Source organism: Montipora capricornis, chromosome 2, assembly GCF_036669925.1.
Source record: "Montipora capricornis isolate CH-2021 chromosome 2, ASM3666992v2, whole genome shotgun sequence".
NCBI lineage: Eukaryota > Metazoa > Cnidaria > Anthozoa > Scleractinia > Acroporidae > Montipora > Montipora capricornis.
In genome coordinates this window covers 17,650,391-17,669,605 of record NC_090884.1, presented here as the reverse complement: position 1 = coordinate 17,669,605, position 19,215 = coordinate 17,650,391, and the positions used below count along the sequence as shown (strand labels likewise).

The following is a 19,215-nucleotide window of genomic DNA, read 5'->3' as shown; positions in this document are numbered from 1 at the left end:
AACAAAGTCTTGCCACATTCGTTTCCAGCCACAATTGTAAGCTTACACCCGCCGTACTTATTACTATCCTGTGTCTTTAAAATATTTAATTTGTGTTTCACCTCAGAGGCTAGCACTTCAAAATTACGCGACGATCGCAAACGAGTAACATGAATATGAATAACGAAACAACTGTGTCCCGGTGGATTGACATCACCACCTCAAATGACGTCGCGACCCGTCAACATTTTCAGCCGGCCTCAAAGAGTCCAGTATCTTCACATACACGATTTTTCTAAGTCTCTAACCTTTTCCAACAATCAGTTCGACCTTTCCAGAAACGGCTCGTCACGACCCCTCAACATTTTCAGGCGGCTTCACCGCCTCGACTATCTTCACAAATACAAGATTTTTTTTTGTCTCTCACCACCTGACATTTCCAAAAGTCGGGTCGACTTTTCAAATGACGGCTTGTCACGAACTAGACGGGTCGTCACGACCCGTCAACATTTTCAGCCGGCCTCACCGCCTCCACTATCCTCACAAATACAGGATGATTTTTTTCTAAGTCCCTCACGACCTGACATTTCCAATAGTCGGGTCGACTTTTCAAATGACGGCACGTCACGAACTAGACAGGTCCTTACGACCCGTCACCATTTTCAGAAAGTTCCTCGAACCTTCTTTAAAATAGCAACTTCCTGTTACTTTACTTCCACAAACACTACGACCCGACTTCCGCTTGACGGGTCGTCGTCACCAAAAAGTCGACCCGACTCAGTTCGTGTGTATTGGACAACCCTTTTGAGGTTCGAGATCGTAAAACTGTTCTAAGAATTTCGGTTCTACGTTGCCAGACAGCTACAGATTTCTTTACTAAAATGATCACCTAAAAGATTCGCAACCAGGGAAAAATAGTCCTTTACGTTTTCGGAAGCCGGTATTTTTGCAATTTTTGGCACTTAAAAGGTCACTTAGCAGTTTCGGATAAGCAAAATTTTTTTTCGGGGGAAACTGTCTAGTTTCCACTTTGCATAATGTTCCTCCAATCCCTCTTTGAAGCAAGGACAAAAACACGCAATTAAACAAGGAATGCGGCAATCCTCTTCTTCCACCATATTCAACGACACTGAAATTATTCTTTTATTTCTCGAGACCTACATTCTTTACATAGTTTTGTTTGTAAGCTACGTTATAAACTGCACGCTTTCTCATCCGTTACAGGTTCATGGTCAACTGATGATCGGTCTGGTGGTGTCAGTTCACGTAATTAGTATCTTGGTACCTCTTGTGGGTCAATTCACAGCCCAAGTTCCTTGCCACAGCGCAGACACTCCGGCGACGTTCCTCTACCACTGCTTTCTGCAAAAGCAAGCATATATATCAGCTCTATGATTGATTGAAACCGGCGGCCGAACATATAGGGGCACCCAACGAGAATATAGTTCAAAACTACTCAAACATAGCTTTGTCAAACGTATTTAAGTATTTAAACGGTAGATATAGGCATATCCCATAAAAAATTTTTTCATCTGTTCGGATTTCCTAGCTGAAAGTCTAGTGATCCGAAAATTATAGAGATCAAAACTTACCTTTTCGAAAATTTTAGCCAGAAAAAGGCTCCCAAAAATTCTAGGTGACCTTTTTAGAGTAAAAATCCGTTAAAAATGGGCAATTATACCATTTTTCAGATGTTCGAAAATCCTAGGAGAGGCAGGCAAGCAATGAAATTTCCAACAAATGTTCCGAAAATTCTAGATCTCAAATCGTCTTCCGAACAGATATTTTCCGAAAATTGACGCTGGGTGCCCCTGAACATACAATTATATTTTTACTGCTGTGGCAGTAGCCGTTATTTAAGTCGCATGTAGACAAAAAGCGATGGCCCTTTACTTTTGCAGCTCAATCTGATGGACATTTTACACATTTAGAACCATTGTCTGATGCAAAATCATAAATACTAAAAACTATCGCTTTTGACAAAGCTCGCAACCCAATTGACTTGCTCAACCGGTGGACATCTCAACTGTGCGTTCATGGCTTGGAAGTTCGTATTAAATTTAAACACGCTATTTTCACACTGGTCCATACAGTCAAGCAAAGTTCCCTGTTCACCGACCGTCTACCTTATGAAATTATGGTGACGAAGAAGTGCACTTAGACTTAGTCAATTCAAAATGGAAGACTTTCTGAAAATGACCCATACAACTTGAAAGTTCCATGCAGTAAAGAGTCTTCAACATTGTTCAGTCCGCAGCCTTCATGATCAGCACTGAGCTAATTTCAACAGTAAAAAACGTTTAAGCAAGTGTAATTATTGCATACCGATTTCGATCTCCCTTGTTGAAACGGATAATGAGTACAATGAGCTTCGTGCACGAGAGACACGACAAAAAAGGTTATGAAGAGAAGAGCAATCTTTTCTGACTTCATTCTTGAAATTTTCGTGATCCACTGGATTTACTTATTCAGCGTCTACCAAGACTTATTCAACTTGATGCAGCTTGTAAGATTATGTATATTAAAAGGCCGTCTTGTAGCGAGGATGTTCCACTTATAATGGGAAACAATTCCTTTCTTTGCAGACGTAATTGTGCAGTAAGGATACTTAGTTCACGTGATAGAAACTGAAGTAAAATTACTATAGACCATTTTTACAGGGCAAACATTTCATTTGGATAGATCATTTCTTATTTGTCAAAGCCAAAACAATGGCTTAATAACGTGTCAACTTCAAAGTAATTTACCGTGCACAAACTTACCACTTAAAAAGACCAATTTTAGGCCTAGTTTGTACGTCGCGCTATCTCAGACGAATTTATTTTAATTCCAATTACTGCGCCTTTCAATAACATGCGGACTCTTAAATTCAAAGGTCAACCGACAAATGCGTTTTTCGCTACCGTCAATTAAATGTTCGGCGGCTCCTCCCAGCTTCCGACTTTGTTGACTGAACTGGGCTTAACGATGTGATTTGATTATTACGCACTCAACAGTAGTCGGAAGCTCGGAGGAGCCGCCGAACATTTTATTGACGGTAGCGAAAAACGCATTTGTCGGTTGACCTTTGAATTTAAGAGTCCGCATGTTATTGAAAGGCGCAGTAAATTCGTCCTTCTGTCGACATTAATTGTACCGTGGTTTTACGCGTCGAAATTAATGGGTCGAATTATGGTCGAATTTATTTCTCAGCCGGAATGCAATGCACCTGGTCAGAGGCATAATTAATAATGTACGAAAATAACCAAAACAATGACTTAATAACGTGTCAACTTCAAAGTAATTTACCGTGCACAAAACTTACCGCCTAAAAAGACCCATTTAGGCCTAGTTTGTACGTCGCTCTATCTCAGACGAATTTAATTCCAATTAAATTCGTCCTTCCGTCGACATTAATTGTACCGTGGTTTTACGCGTCGAAATTAATTGGTCGAATTATGGTCGAATTTATTTCTCAGCCGCAAGGCAATGCACCTGGTCAGAGGCATAATTAATAATGTACGAAAATAACTGATGACACTTTACACGACACTTTACACCCAAACCGGCCTAAACAGCCTCGGGCCAGACGATTTTACTCGTCAATGGGAATATCTTATCCGTCTTCTTAAGACGGATAAAGCGTGTTAGACGAATTTAATTTAACAGACGAATTGAACTGCCTTTAGACGTCGCTTTATCGTTGAATATATTTTAAAGTAGGACCTGGAATTAAATTCATCTGAATTAAATTCGACGATAGCGCGACTTGTAAGTTGGGAACTTAACCAGTTAAAATTTAATTACTTGAAAGTTGTGTTTCCTAAAGAAAATCCTAATCCCATTTTAAATCCTAACATGGAATTTGAAGCGAAAGACTCTATACACAGGAAATATTTTCAATGATTTCCGAATCGGGTATTCTGTTGGCTTTTTTTTAGACAGTTAGACCTTATTCACGATGGCCGCCATGTTGGATTTGCTATTATCATGCAAATTAGCTACACATTTCTTAGAGGGCAAACAACCCAAGTTCGAGAGGTTATAACGAACACCTTACCCACACAGATGATTTGTTTCACGTTTGTTGTGGACAGTTTATAACTCCATTTTGTATGCGAATTATTATTACTGTTATCCTTTTTCGTGTCATATTCTTTTCAACTCAAGTAACACTACCTCGTTAGTGAACAGAATCAGTTTAGTGTCTCAGGAGTTTTCTCGTTATTCCCCAAGGGGCCAATTAGTAGAACTATATTAGGGCCGAAAATTTTGTTAAATCGTTTTTTCGTCCTGTTCAACTGAGTGACTGTTAAACCGAGTACTCTTTTTTCCTGTCTTGTTGCGCACATTCGGTAAGCCTTGTTATTTGTTAAATAATCTTTTTAGTTTACGTTTTACGTAGTTACAGTCCTAACTTATATTACTGTATTTCTTTCTTTTCGTAGCGAACCTCGCATTGCCCCCGGTTTGTTGTCGGCAAAGGCGTGTGTTCCGATTAAAGCAAGTTGTTTTTTATGTCGAGTGAATTCTGTCCTTCATATCGTTCGCGAATGTAACAAGTAAAGTGAAAGTACGGATGGCTTCTAAGTACAGCGAGGATCTCGCCGTTAGCGGTCTGTTAGAGCTTGGTCATGAAGGCGTTTCTAGACAAGATGTTTCCCACATGAAAAATTCTAGAAGTGGTTATCTGTCATGGTTAACGAGATTGTATAATGAAGTTGAGAGGTTGATGGGTGATTCTGGTCGAGTTGAGGAGGTTTTGTTAAAAAAGGACTTAATTAATACCACGTTTTCACGCTTTGAGGACATTCATTTCTCTATGTTGGCACTTCTTTCAGACCACGAAGAAAGAAAGTCCTTTGAGGATTCATTTGCGGTTCAGGTTGAGAGGAGACAGAACTTTATGTCGAGGATAGAATTTTGGATCGATCGTGAAGCGTTTCGTTCTACACCCCCTGTGGAACCTGAGGATGCCATTAGTCAAGCGGCTTCACTGATTTCAATCAAGGGTCGCCCGAATTCCAAGTTGTCAAAGTCGTCAAAGAGTCTCGCAAGTATTAACAGTCAAGCGTCAAGTACATCAAGTGCACGACTTCGAGAAGCTAAGGAACGCCGTGCATTAGCTCACCTTAAACTGCAGCAACTGAAATTAACTCAAGAACTTGAGCAAAGGCGAGCTCAGTTGGAGAACGAGGCACAGAGACTTAAATTGATTCATGAGTTCGAATTGGCAACCGCGAGCGAGAAGGTATGGTCAGCCCCAGTTTTCGATCCTGTAGCGCTTGATGCCCCTCAAGGGAGTCTGGGAAGTTCTCGCCAAGGGCCCGGGGGGCCAGAAGGGTTTCCTAGGTCCAGTCCTGCTCCGACGCCAAGTGCTACGAGGGAGCCGGTAAGGCAAGCTATTTCTTCTCCGGTAGAATCAGTAGTCACGAAGAGTCATAGCTTAAACCCATTGGCTGCCGGATGGAGTAGCAGGTTACCAACATCGCCTATCAGTAGCGCTCCTCAACCCTCTCACGCAGACCAAAATGAAAGTAAGGTGGAAGATCTGGTCAGGACCTTAGCGTCAGCCTTAGATGTAGGTTTCAATATCCCTAGAGCTGAGATATTAACATTCGATGGAGATCCGTTGGAGTATTGCCAGTTTATTCATAATTTCGATGTCAACATTGGCAGTTTGATTAGCGATCCGCGAAAACGGTTGGCGTATCTTATCCAGTATTGTAGGGGTGCAGCCAAACAAGTTATTGAGAACTGCTGCATGTACGAGTCAGAACGTGGTTATAAGAAAGCTAGGGAGATCTTGTATCATCAGTTTGGAAGACCTCACATTGTTGCTCAAGCCCATGTAAACCAACTAACCAAGGGTCAGATGATAAAGCCAACTGACGGATCAGCGTTGCAGAAACTTGCTCGTCAGATGCTAAAATGTGAGATCACCTTGTCTCAAACCGGTTATGATGCAGATTTAAATAACTCTGAAACGTTGTTGAAGATTATGGATCGCCTACCCACGCGTCTTCAGACTAAATGGGCTGAACGGGCAGAGAACATTTTCCGTGATGGGGGACGCCCACGTTTTTCCGATCTCACCGCTTTTATTCAGCGAAACGCTGATATTGCAAGTAACATGTTTGGTCAGCGCTTGAATGTGAACAGTTCGAGAGACAGAAGCGGTAATAGACCTCAACAGAGAAATAGGAATGATACCCCGCGTCGAGGTACAACCCTGGCTGTGAGAAGTGTTAGTGCTCCAGAGAGTTCACACGAGAGTCCACGCGAGATAAGGAACAATGTAGTTGTCCATCCACGCGATGTTTCGGATCGAGATTCGAGCAGGATCACTCGCAGAGATGTAACCACAGATAAATGTATCAGCCTTGGACCTCGCGACGTCACGCGTAGTTACCCTCCTCCTGAAGTCTGTACTTCCAGTCCGCATTGTCCTTTGTGCTTAAAGTCACACTTCTTGAAGGACTGCATAGCCTTTAAAGCGAAGACTTATCAGGAACGCCTCGATCTCTTGTTCCAAAAGCATATTTGCAGAAACTGTTTGGTACCTGGTCATTACGCGAAGGGGTGTGCAGCGGTAAGAGCGTGCGAAAGGTCTGGTTGTGTAAGAAAACATCACACCCTACTGCATCCCCCGGATGGGGCGCGTGATAATAACGACGTAGATCACAGAGTAGTTTCACACCAAGCGTCGGCCGCGGCATCAAACGGCATCATTGGGGCCGGCAGGAAACGGGTCTGCCTTCGAGTCATCCCTGTACGCGTTCAAGGTTTATGTAACGGTCGGGTCATTGAGACATACGCATTGTTGGATGACGGTTCAGACGTGTCACTGTGTGATCATCGACTATTGGAGAAGCTTGGTTTGAATGGGATAAACCGGCAGTTTACTCTTACTACCCTTAGTAACACTGAAGAACAAAGTGGGTTGGAGGTTGGTCTGAAGGTCAGCAGCATAGATGGTGTAAAGGATCTCTGCCTGTCTAGAGTGTGGTCTGTTGAAGGAATTCCTGTGTCAGAGAAGAGCATTCCAGTACCTGATGATTTAAGGCGATGGCCCCATCTCCGAGATTTGAGTTTTCCCCAGATTGATGATCAGACAGTAATGCTTTTGATTGGCGGAGATTGTCCCGAGGCATTTTGGGTGCTAGACGAGAGGAAAGGGGCAAGTGATGAACCGTATGCAGTCAGGTTCCCGTTAGGATGGACCCTATTGGGCCCAGTTGGTCCCACGAATCCTCACGAAGAATTTCACGTGAACTTTGTGCGTTCCCTGGATGACGACGACTTGCTTCAGTCGCAAGTGAAGAGGTTCTGGTTGACTGACTTTGGTGAAAGTTTAGCTGCATCTGAGGTGTGCATGTCATTGGAAGACAAACGAGCCTTGAAGATTATGAATGAAACAGTTACAAAAACAGATGGTCATTATCAGGTCGGGTTGCCTTGGAGAAATCGACCGCCTTCGATCCCGAACAACCGTTGTTTCGCTGAATCAAGGCTATGTTCGCTGAAGAGACGACTTCTAAAGGATGAAGACCTTCATGGGAAGTACAACACTACTATGGACGAATATTTGTCGAAGGGTCACGCAGTAAAGATTCCTCCACGAGAGCTGTCTGTTGAGGGAAAGATCGTCTGGTACCTTCCTCATCATCCAGTTGTCCACGCCAGGAAACCGGACAAGGTTCGTGTAGTTTTTGATTGTGCCGCCAAATACCTGGGTACATCACTGAATGACTAGTTGATGCAAGGACCTGACCTGAACAATAACCTAATCGGTGTCTTGATGCGATTCCGAGAGGAGAAGTTCGCTGTAATTGCTGACATAGAGTCCATGTTCCATCAGGCCAGAGTTGATCCACGTGACCGTGACGCTTTGCGTTTCCTCTGGTGGCCGAATGGAGAACTACACAGCACCCCAGCAGAGTATAAGATGACGGTCCATGTCTTCGGAGCTACGTCGTCCCCAAGTTGTGCCTGTTTTTGTCTGTTGAGAACAGCAGAAGACAACAAGGATACCTTTCCGAGCGAGATCGTGAATACAGTAAAAAGGAATTTCTACGTGGATGACTGTTTAAAGTCTGTCAGAACACGTCACGATGCACGGCTACTTGTGAAAATGTTGACTGAGCTGTTATCACGGGGTGGATTCAGCTTAACGAAATGGATGAGCAATGACAGAGAAGTCTTGGCAAGCATCCCTCCGAGTCGACGAGCGAAATCCGTTGTTAACTTGGACCTTGACGAGATGCCCACAGAGCATGCTCTAGGAGTACAGTGGAAAGTTCAGACCGATGAGTTCTGTTTTAAAGTAATTGCCAAGGAAAGACCACCAACCCGACGAGGTATATTGTCAGTCGCAAGCTCGGTTTATGACCCCCTTGGGTTGTTGGCGCCCTTCACATTGTCAGCGAAGTTGATTCTGCAGGAGTTATGCAGGAAGAAGATTGGTTGGGATGAGAAGGTAGAAGGTCAAGCTCTGAGTGACTGGAAAGATTGGCTAGCTGCTTTACCTAAATTGTCGGAGGTTGCAGTGAGAAGATGTTACAAACCTGACTCATTTGGAGAGGTCAGTCACGCTCAGGTCCACCATTTCTCCGATGCATCCCAGTGCGCCTACGGAGCAGCTTCCTATTTACGCATGATTGATACGGATGGTAACATTCATTGTTCATTTGTCATCGGAAAGTCTCGTCTGGCACCCCTAAAGGCGATCACAATCCCTCGCTTGGAGCTGTCGGCAGCAGTGGTATCTGTGAAGTTAGATAATATGATCCGGAGAGAGCTTGATCTGCCCATCGAAGAGAGCATTTTTTGGAGTGATTCCACTTCTGTCATTCAGTTGATCCAAAATCAGTCTAAGAGATTTCAAACCTTCGTGGCAAACCGCCTGTCGATTATTCATGACGGTTCGTCTCCTGATCAGTGGAGATATGTTGACTCGAGATCCAATCCTGCTGATGATGCCTCGAGGGGTCTAACTGCAGATCAGTTAATCCGTAATAAGCGTTGGTTGCATGGTCCTGAGTTTTTGTGGAAATCAGATGAATGTTGGCCCTCCCTTGGCACAATACCGAACATACCAGATGATCACCCAGAGGTGAAGCATGAAGTTCAGACGTACGTGATTTCACACAAGAGCATCATGCATTCATTTATAGAGCGCTATTCTTCCTGGAATCGTCTCAAGAGGGGAGTTGCGTGGTTGTTGAAGTACAAGCTTTTCCTACTCAGCAAAGTGCGACATCATTATGAAGGAAATCACTTAGGGCCATTTAAGGGAGAGCTCTCGGTAGATGATCTAAAAAGGGCTGAAAAAGAAATTGTTGTGTGTGTCCAGAGGGAAGCCTTCAAAGAGCATTTTTCTCAAGTGGTGAAGTCAAAAAGTCCCCTTCGCAAGTTGTGCCCGATACTGATCGATGGAATCTTATGCGTAGGAGGTCGATTGCAAAACGCACCTATTCCAACTGAGGTCAAGCATCCAGTTCTCCTTCCCAAAAAACACCATGTAACGGATTTGATTGTTAGGAAGTACCATGAAGAGTTAGCCCATGCTGGTAGAGAACACGTGTTATCTTCCATAAGACAGAAATTTTGGATAGTCAAGGGTCGTGTGGCGGTGCGCCGTGTGTTAAGAGAATGCCTTTTCTGCCGTAAGAGAGCTTCACCAACAGGGGAACAAAGGATGGCGGACTTGCCTTCGGAGCGCCTAACCCCAGACCGACCGCCCTTTACGTTCGTAGGCATTGACTACTTTGGCCCGTTTCTAGTGCGACTTAAGCGCAGCAGTGTAAAACGCTACGGATGCTTGTTTACTTGTCTAGCCTCCAGAGCTGTCCACATTGAGATTTCGCACTCTTTAGACACGAATTCGTTCATTGACGCCCTGCGAAGGTTTATTGCCAGGAGAGGAAGTCCCGAAATCATCAGAAGCGATAACGGTACCAATTTCCATGGTGGCGAGCGAGAACTGCGAAGTTCACTGTCAGAATGGAATCAACAGAAGATAAATGCGTTTACAAGTCAGCGCGAGATCAAATGGATCTTCAACCCACCGACAGCCAGTCACATGGGAGGTGTTTGGGAAAGAATCGTTCAATCAGTCAAGAGAATCCTCAAGGCCCTTCTACGAGAGCAACTTGTCAACGATGAGTCACTTCTGACCCTAATGGCTGAGACTGAATCAGTCATAAATTCTCGCCCTCTAACGCCAAACCCAGACGACCCAATAGATGCTGAGCCTCTCACTCCAAGTCATTTGTTATTACTGAGATCAAACCAATCGATTCCCCCTGGAGTTTTCTCCGAACAAGATCAGTACTGTCAGCGACGTTGGCGGGAAATACAGTACCTAGCTAACATTTTCTGGAAGCGTTGGCTCCGAGAATATCTGATCACGTTGCAGCAACGCCACAAGTGGAGCTATGTTAGCCGAAACCTTAAGATGGGCGACTTGGTTTTGCTCACAAAGGAGAACACCCATCGAGGTCAATGGCCCTTAGGTCGGGTTACCAGAGTCCACAAAGCTAAAGATGGTCACGTGCGTTCAGTGGAGATTAAAACGAAAACCGGTTCCCTGATCAGGCCCATTACAAAGCTGTGTTTCTTGGAGAACTTTCCCATGTCCGCATAAATTTTGAGTGAAATAAACTGTTTCTATCAAGTAGTTTATTTGGGGCCGGAATGTTGCGGACAGTTTATAACTCCATTTTGTATGCGAATTATTATTACTGTTATCCTTTTTCGTGTCATATTCTTTTCAACTCAAGTAACACTACCTCGTTAGTGAACATAATCAGTTTAGTGTCTCAGGAGTTTTCTCGTTATTCCCCAAGGGGCCAATTAGTAGAACTATATTAGGACCGAAAATTTTGTTAAATCGTTTTTTCGTCCTGTTCAACTGAGTGACTGTTAAACCGAGTACTCTTTTTTCCTGTCTTGTTGCGCACATTCGGTAAGCCTTGTTATTTGTTAAATAATCTTTTTAGTTTACGTTTTACGTAGTTACAGTCCTAACTTATATTACTGTATTTCTTTCTTTTTGTAGCGAACCTCGCATTGCCTCCGGTTTGTTGTCGGCAAAGGCGTGTGTTCCGATTAAAGCAAGTTGTTTTTTATGTCGAGTGAATTCTGTCCTTCATAACGTTCATTGAATGTTTATCACCTAAGCAGTAAAATACAATCATTACACAAGTTACTTCGACGTTTTTTAGTGAAAAATGAGCAGATAACGAAGTAGAAAGTCAAAATGTCAAAGGCAATCAAAAGATAGAAAAATTTTATAAAAGGTACTTAATTCTAAATACTAAAATGGACTTTTTGCAATGTTATTTCAATATTTCGTTGAGCCGACTTTCCGCAATTTGCCTTTTTTCAATGTTTGCCCCCCAGCATAACACATGGTTAATTTGCATGACAATATGAAAACCAACATGGCGGCTATCGTGAATAAGGCCTATTGATCGGGTGAAATGGTTGTGCGCATGCGTGATTTGTTGGCAATACCGGGTTGTTCACTGGCGAAAAATGTCTGCGCATGAGTCGCGCAGAATGGCACGTGATACGTTTCCGGGACTATCATTGGCTCTCATGAAAAAAGCACTCCCAAGAAGAACAGAAAAATGGCTGCTGTTTGAGAATCGGTAGCTTGTTGGTCTCTGTCTTTTTTAGAGCGATCAAGGCTAGTTTTAACGCCAGTTTCAAGTGGAATGTATTCTTAGAGAACGTCTATGTTGTGTAAAACGTTTGCAAGTCTATTCCAACCAGCATCCTCGGAAAATTTGCTTCTGGAAAATTTTATTTCAGGGGATGAGAGCTGCGAAACAGGTGTGTTTTTTTACACAATTTTTAATGTGGGAAGTTTGTTGCCACCGAGTACAAAAAGTTACTGTAATGTGCAGGAAGGAGGATTCCTTAGGTTTCCGTTCATGTGTGAATTGGCTTGTACCAGGTGGCAGGGAAATGGCAATATTGTCCAACGTGAAGGTTATTTTTTCTGCGTTACTCACTTACGATCGGCATCTCTACATGAATGATCAATGATTCGATCAGATGTGAATTTGATTTTGGATTTGATTGTGTCATTGGGAACGTAACCCTAGTATCAAATATTTTAAATAGCTGCTTTTAAGGTCATTTATATTCCCTTTTCTGGTGAATGTCTGAGTTATTATCCTTTTTAGCAGTCACAACTCAACGATCCTTGCGTTCAAGTAGTTACCAAGTTATGGATTTGCAATTAATTTGAGTTTAAAATCAAAATCAAAATCCATGTTAGTTAAAACAATGTTAGGAAGAACAGAAGTGTAGGTACAGATTTATATAGATATCTATAGATTCAGGTTCGTGACTGTTTTCCAAATCTTTTTTTTTTTTTTTAGACTGTTGTTTTCTGGAAGCATTAATGATGTAATTTTGGTTTTAGGGGACTGTCATGTGTTGTTGGATCAAGGAATCTGTTTTGAGTCAAGTATGGTTGGCAGTGGATAGTTTTTTTCTGAAAAGGCTGAAAGGAAGCCTTATTGCCTTGGACTTTTTTTGGTTACACCCCACATGTTTGTTCCTTTCTTAGATGGCAAAATTTATTAATATATTATGTGATTTGGAGCTGCAGCTAGAAACAGTGTCCCATGCATTAAAGGTCTCATTGGGTTTGATGGCAGTAAAATAATTTTTGTAAAAAATATGTTTAGAGCCTTTTATCATAACTTCTCATCTTGGTCCTGATGGACTTCAAACATTCTCTACCATTTTGCACAAGGAACTTGTCAATCAACCGATACCTATTGGTGTATTTGCAATATGATCTTTGGATAGCAATTGATTTATTTTTCTTATCCCTTATGTGTAGATATCCTATGTCTGTCGCATAGTTAGTTTTAATGTTTTATTTCCTGTAGTGTATCTTCATTATAGTTAGCACATGACTCCACAAGCATGTATTATTGCTTTAATATTGATTGTGTTTGAATATAGAATATTGTTGTCTTGTCTTGTAGATAAGGCAAAACAGCGTCAGTTGTATTTACATTATTATTTCTGAGTGTTATTTTTAAAGGGCAAACCATTAAAAAGTGCACATAGTTTGCAGGAGTCCAGGAAAATTATTCCAAATATTCATTGATTTGAAGTTCCTGACGCAGGTAAATCTTGAAGAGTTTACGTAACGATATTTGGAATATACAGCATTTCTATTTGGGAATGTTTAAGTCCACAGGATTTATTTTCTTTATGTTGAGAAGTACTGTAAGAGCTGTCAGGTAACAGTCGGATGGAAATTTGACAGACCTTAGCTGTAATTCAAATTATTAGTACAGTTTTGGTCGTTAGTGGAACATAATATTTTATTGGGACATTTTTTAGTGAGTGATTAACCCATTGACTCCTGGGGATTCCCCATTGACAAGTAAAATCGTCTGGTGTTAGACAGAGTAAAATGCTAAGTAAGGCCGGTTTAGGGGTGAAAGGGTTAAAGTGCTATTATTAGTTTGACTTTCTTTTTCTTCATTTGAACCAAAGTAAGTGATTAATCATCACCTCCACCATGCTTTGCTTTGCATTGCTTTGGCTTTTAGAACAAAGTATCAAAGTTGAAGCTGGTGTCTCGAGGAGTAAACTGTAAAGACTATAATAGTATTTGAGTATTATTGTAGAACAAATTTGCCTATATCATTAAAGTCATTAAATCAATGGGAATCCAAACATGGGGATGCATTTGCTCAGGAGGGGTTTTCCCTAACCCTAACCCTAACAGAACCTTGTTTTGTGGACGTAGGCTAAAGAAATCTGACCCCTTAGAGGAACCAGTTCTAAAGTGACAAATGGCTGGCAAATAAGTTTTACTTATGAATTATTGAGAAGTAAAAGTTATTTGCTCATGTACCAAATTGTCTTACAGTTCCAGTCATTTTTCAGATTGATATAAGCCTTAAATGTACTGCAGCAGCAGTAAAAAGAAAAAAAAGAACCCCTGTCATTTTTGTAAGGGAGCCCCCGTTGGGGCAGTTTGTTTACTTTACCAGCATTGTTTAATACTATCCAGGGACTAAATCAAGAATGGAAATAGATTACAGATTGAAAAAATATGCCACTTTTTTTTACTTCTTACACTTACTGCATTCAACTTTAATTTATTCATCCTTGGAAATGGTAAGAATGATTAGTATTTTTTAAAGCAATTGCTAAAAATGCATTGCACCTAATGTTGAAATAATTTTTACATATGGAAAGGTAACAGGAGTTATTTCTGTGAAAGTCTTCTCCAGAAAACTCCAACATGGGATTATGCCCCTTTCAAATGTAGCTTTGTATGCTTTTGCTCAATGACTTTGAACAATTATTACAGAAATATGAAGTTATGGAAGGGGATTTAATTTAAATTATTGAAACCACTGTGTTGCAACCAGAGTCCACAAAGAGGTTAAATAATTTATTGCACTGGAAGTATTTAGTAGGCCAGCATGAAATTTGTTTTGGATAATAGCACTGAATCACCTTCAACACGTTTTCTAAACTTTGAAGATACCTTATTTTATATCCTCCTGCTGTTTTATTGCTGGAAGATAAAACCAATTCTTGATTAATTATTTTTGTTGTCACATTAACCCACTACAATGTGATGAAATCGTATTATTAGCTGTAGTAGTATTTTGTTACAGTAAAATCCCCCCTGCTAGTGAGCTGGATTTCTGAATCAATTTTCAACTTGAAATACCGGTATTGTTGTTTTGGCTATTCAGAGTTAACCTAATCTATGCTTTTTTCTATAATTTGGAGGGAAGCAAACGATTGGCATTTTGCTTGGAACAACTATAACAAAATATAATTGCAACTAAAAGGTTTCCTTCTAGTATACCCAATATGAGGTGCTACGACATGTTAAGTATGATTTTGGTTATTATTACTGCTAAATTCACTTTAAAAATTTATTTTTGAACGACTGAAATACATTTCTAAATTTTCCCCTAGGTCTTAACAAATTTGCCTCTATGGACCACTTGAATGGCAATTTTAACAACTTATTTTGAGAAAAAAAGCGAAAATCGGGGCCCCCGCGGAAACAGTAACTATTTAGTTGGAAGAGAAACCACTTGGAAATTTAGTGGTATCTTTTTTGTTCCACTTTTTAAAAGATAAACGCATGAATTGAAATCAAGATGGTAATCCATTAGCCGGTAAGCTCCACAAACGAATTTCCACTCGAACACTGCCACAGCAACCGAGATTCGCGTTGACCTTGCAATTTTTAAAGAAATTTCCCTCGTAGCAATGGTGGCTTAAAAGAGAATCCCGCTGGCATAGAAACGCACTATGCAGTCAAACATTCGTCCGTTTTACTGGCCTGAAAAAGGGCTTTTTTTGTCGACGGAGATCTGATATAAAACACCCAATGGCAGCCATGTTTGATTTGAGGTATTGAAGTCACATGACAAGGCCTCGCCCAATCAGACATTTTTCGCCAGTGAAACCGGGTTGGTGTTATGGTGTGTTATATGTTTCCATATGTAGTAAAAAATAATTCCCTTCTTTGCATACTTAATGGCGCAGTCATAAAGGTACTTAGTCCAAGTGATAGAGATAATGAAATATGAAATAAAATTACTTAAGACTATTTTACAAGGCAAACATTTCATTTTAGATAGATCATTTCTTATTTCACACAGCCAAAAAATGGCATAAATAAATGCTTCAAGTTCAAAATAAATTACCGTAAACAGTAAGTGAAATTTACTTTTGGGAACCTCATCAGTTGAAATCTACCTCCTTGAAAGTTGTGTTTCCTACAGAAAATCCTAATCCGATTTTAAATCCTAAAACGAAATTGGAAACTAAAGAATATATAAACAGGAATACTTCAAATGCTATACGAATCGGGATTTAAAGATTCAGTATTGTGGAGGATTTCTATACTGCCGGCAGTTGCTTCTAAATTATGGCGGTCTCTCAGATAACATAAAACAGAAACAAAATTGGAACAAAACTGTTTTGCTTTGCTCGTCAAAATCATGCAATAAGTGAATTACAAGCCGAGATAACAAAATGGCAAAGGGACAATTTGAGGAGAGGTCACATCCCTGATTGCCAGGGAAGGAATAATAAAGTTCTGCTAACGATGCCAACAGCATCGATGGGAAAGCTTTTAATACACCAAACATTAGAAGAAGCCACCATGGTCTTTCAGAGCGCTGTAAGTTCTCTTTGCAAAGACAACGGGGACGGCAACAAGAACGTCACAAATTTGCATATTTAGTGGGCAAAAACAATAGCTTTGCACGCTCAGCACAGGCATTTTTCATTCATTTTGTCCATTTCTTTGTCGTCGTCTGCAAAATAACGCCGTGAAATTGCCATATTCGAGGTTTTATGGACAACATCAGAACTTGGAGATAAATTTCATTTTCTTCCCTAAATTAAGGACGTTCGCGTGAAAATCTCCCCACATTGAAATTTGTTTCATTTCTCACCTGAACTTAGGTCATAAATTACTTATTCCAAAAATGAAAAAAAAAAAAAAATGGGGGGTCACCGACTTTGTTTTGGAGAAAAAAGCAAGGGAAAAATGCCCTAATTTCGATAGATAGGTCATCATAGCTTGATGTAGCATAATCTACTCATCCGTCAAAAATCATAAAAAAAAGATGTTAGAGTGAAGCTTTCTGTGCATAGAAATATACGAGCGGGTTTTTTTTTTAGATAATTGAATGCCTCTGGGGATGTCGTAAACAGTAGAGTTAAACCTCAACGAGCGTTTTTGCAAGCGCTTCGCGTTGTAACCACTTCCGGAACTCAGGACACAAGGAAAGAGAAAATTGTGATTTTTTTCATTCCATCATATTTTGTAGATTTTAAGAAGAGCAAATGATTCATGTCTTAAAAAATAGGGGTGACCGATGATCTAAAAGAGTAAAATTGATGTGATGTTGCGAAACTCTTAGAGAATTTAGTCGGGGAAGGACTGGAACCCAAGACAGGATCGATCGATGAAAATAAACTTTCTGGAGCATTGCAACAAAGTTTCAAGGAGGCGTTATCTTTATTTGGTTAATTTTGGATCACATCTCACCATTGCCGTCTTTCTCATGTTCTGGAGTGTGGTTTTTGTGAAATATAATCTCCGACTGTTTCCTCGTAGGTCCGCACTATTTAAGTGGATTAGTACGGGAAGATAATTCTGCTCTATTTTCATGAAAGTAAAGGAAGAGAAGTTCAAAAACATGCATTTACTTTGAACTAAGAAGTTCGTAACGTAATAAAAACAAGTATAAGTGCTAGTGCACTGCACATTACGCTCTAATCAGTTAAACCTGTTGAAAGATAAGTGCTACACGGTCAACCTTTGTAAAAACGTAACCCTTCCTTTCTCACGGCCTGCTCTCGTCCGACCTTGTAGCTCAGTCGGTAGAGCAGTTGTTATCTAACCCGAAGGTCGTGGGTTCAATTCCCACCCTGGTCAGGATTTTTCTCTGTCCTTGTGTGGGCCCATTTCCAATAATAGGGCTAACGCTCACATGGTTCATATGGGGTACAAACTAGCACTTCACATTACACTCTAATAGTTAAGTCTGTTGAAATATAAGTACTACACGGCCAACGATTGTAAAAACGTATAAAACTAACCCTTCTTGTACTTGTACATGTTCATTGCCGTGACTTTATCATCTTCAGTTCCCACGGCCAGCTCCCGTCCGACCTTGTAGCTCAGTCGGTAGAGCAGTGGTGATCTAACCAGAAGGTTGTGGGTTCAATTCCCACCCTGGTCAGAGTAACGCTTACATGATTCATATGGGGTACAAACTAGCACTTCGCATTACACTCTAATCAGTTAAGGCTGTTGAAATATAAGTACTACACGGCCAACGTTTGTAAAAACGAAACCCTTCTCGTTACGTATTACAGTCGCGTTACCTGCGCAGTAAAAGTTGCGCACAAACAATTAGCGCGATCGGCCTTACGCCGCTCATAACCCTTTTATTCCCGAGGGACTGCTACACGTTTGTCATATTAAAAAGCTTGAAATAGTCTTGAAGTGATTGCAATAACGCGAATTTATGTTTTTAGATGACGTTCTCGTTGCCGTTCCTGTCGTCTTTGCTAAAACTCCCTAATCCTACACTGAGACCGCACTTGCGTGAACGAAGACGTATTCAGAAAAACGGTCCTGCAAAATAATTTCGATTCCTTTAAAAGATAATTTCACTGATGGACACTGAAAGTTTTCGCTTTCAAAGTCCACATGCCAGAGTTTTCCGTCTCGCTCGATATTACAATTGTTGACTAACTCTTACGTAATTCAAAGAAATGCGAATTTCATCCCGATTTCCAACAGCTGTTTCGTATTTTTCCTTTACCAGAAAACACTAACCGTAATTAATTTATCCGGAACGGCAGCGGCTGAGTTAATCATATAATACGAAAATATCAAGGTGCTGTGTAGTTCGCAAATTAGTCTTTGCCATAAGGCTTTCGCCCATTTGGCCATATAATGGATATTTTTAAAACTCAAAGTAAGATTCCCGCTGTTGACAGTAAAGAGTTTGGAATTAACACTTATTTAAAAGAAGAAAAAACATTGATTCAGTTTTGTGCTTGTTTCTTTTCGCCACAGTCAGTCGTATAGATTGCACTAGTGTTTTTGCCTTGCGGCACTGCTTGCTGATTCCTTTGAACATTTTTACGTTTTTGGTTTTTTAAATTCATTTTGCTCTTTGTTGTATCGTCGTCGGCAATACTTAGAACAAAGGATATAACGGTGCCTATTTTACATGACTGACTTCATTTGACTTACATTATTTTAATATGAGGCCATCCCCTTTTTTTTACTCCGTTTCGCGTCGTCCGACCAACCCAAATTTTGGGCATTTTCCAAAAAAAAAAAAAAAAAGTCAACGACGTTTTTAAGCCATTTTTATGTCGCACAGGAGTTTCGGTGGTTGATCCTTTTTCCAACGCTGTCTTAATTTTGCCACAACATTCGCCAACTTTTCCGCCATATTGATTTTAGGTTCACGTCTTGTTGTTTTCCTGGCTCCACAGCTATGATGCCGGGGTACTTGGCCACCGATTCCGAGAATGCTTATGATTTTTGTTTAGGTTTTTTTTTTTTTCAATCCGACCGACCGACCCAATATCAGGAAACACATTCGACGGTAAACAAAAACAAAAAGGGGATGGCCTGACATGTTTTGGCAAAATATAATTTTGCCCGGATCGACTGAGTGACCGGTTGATAAAGTGCTTCCCATG

At 40.8% G+C, this 19,215-nt stretch overlaps 1 protein-coding gene and 1 long non-coding RNA gene across 2 annotated transcripts; one reads left to right on the top strand and one right to left on the bottom strand.

Annotated features, from left to right (window-relative positions):
• Positions 1 to 1,098: 1,098 nt before the first annotated feature.
• On the bottom strand, positions 1,099 to 2,598 carry LOC138037841 (uncharacterized). The gene is made up of 2 exons (XR_011130121.1): positions 2,305 to 2,598; positions 1,099 to 1,341 (listed from the first exon to the last, which is right to left on the bottom strand). It is a non-coding gene; the product is annotated as an uncharacterized lncRNA (long non-coding RNA).
• A 5,119-nt stretch (positions 2,599 to 7,717) lies between these two features.
• On the top strand, positions 7,718 to 10,606 carry LOC138035260 (uncharacterized). Its single transcript, XM_068882068.1, has one exon. It carries the CDS (start codon positions 7,718 to 7,720, stop codon positions 10,604 to 10,606), a length of 2,889 nt encoding a protein of 962 aa, XP_068738169.1.
• The last annotated feature ends 8,609 nt before the right edge of the window (positions 10,607 to 19,215 follow it).

Bases quoted from the DNA above. Each gene is read 5' to 3' on its own strand.
- LOC138035260 (XM_068882068.1), top strand. From the start codon at position 7,718: ATGCAAGGACCTGACCTGAACAATAACCTAATCGGTGTCTTGATGCGA.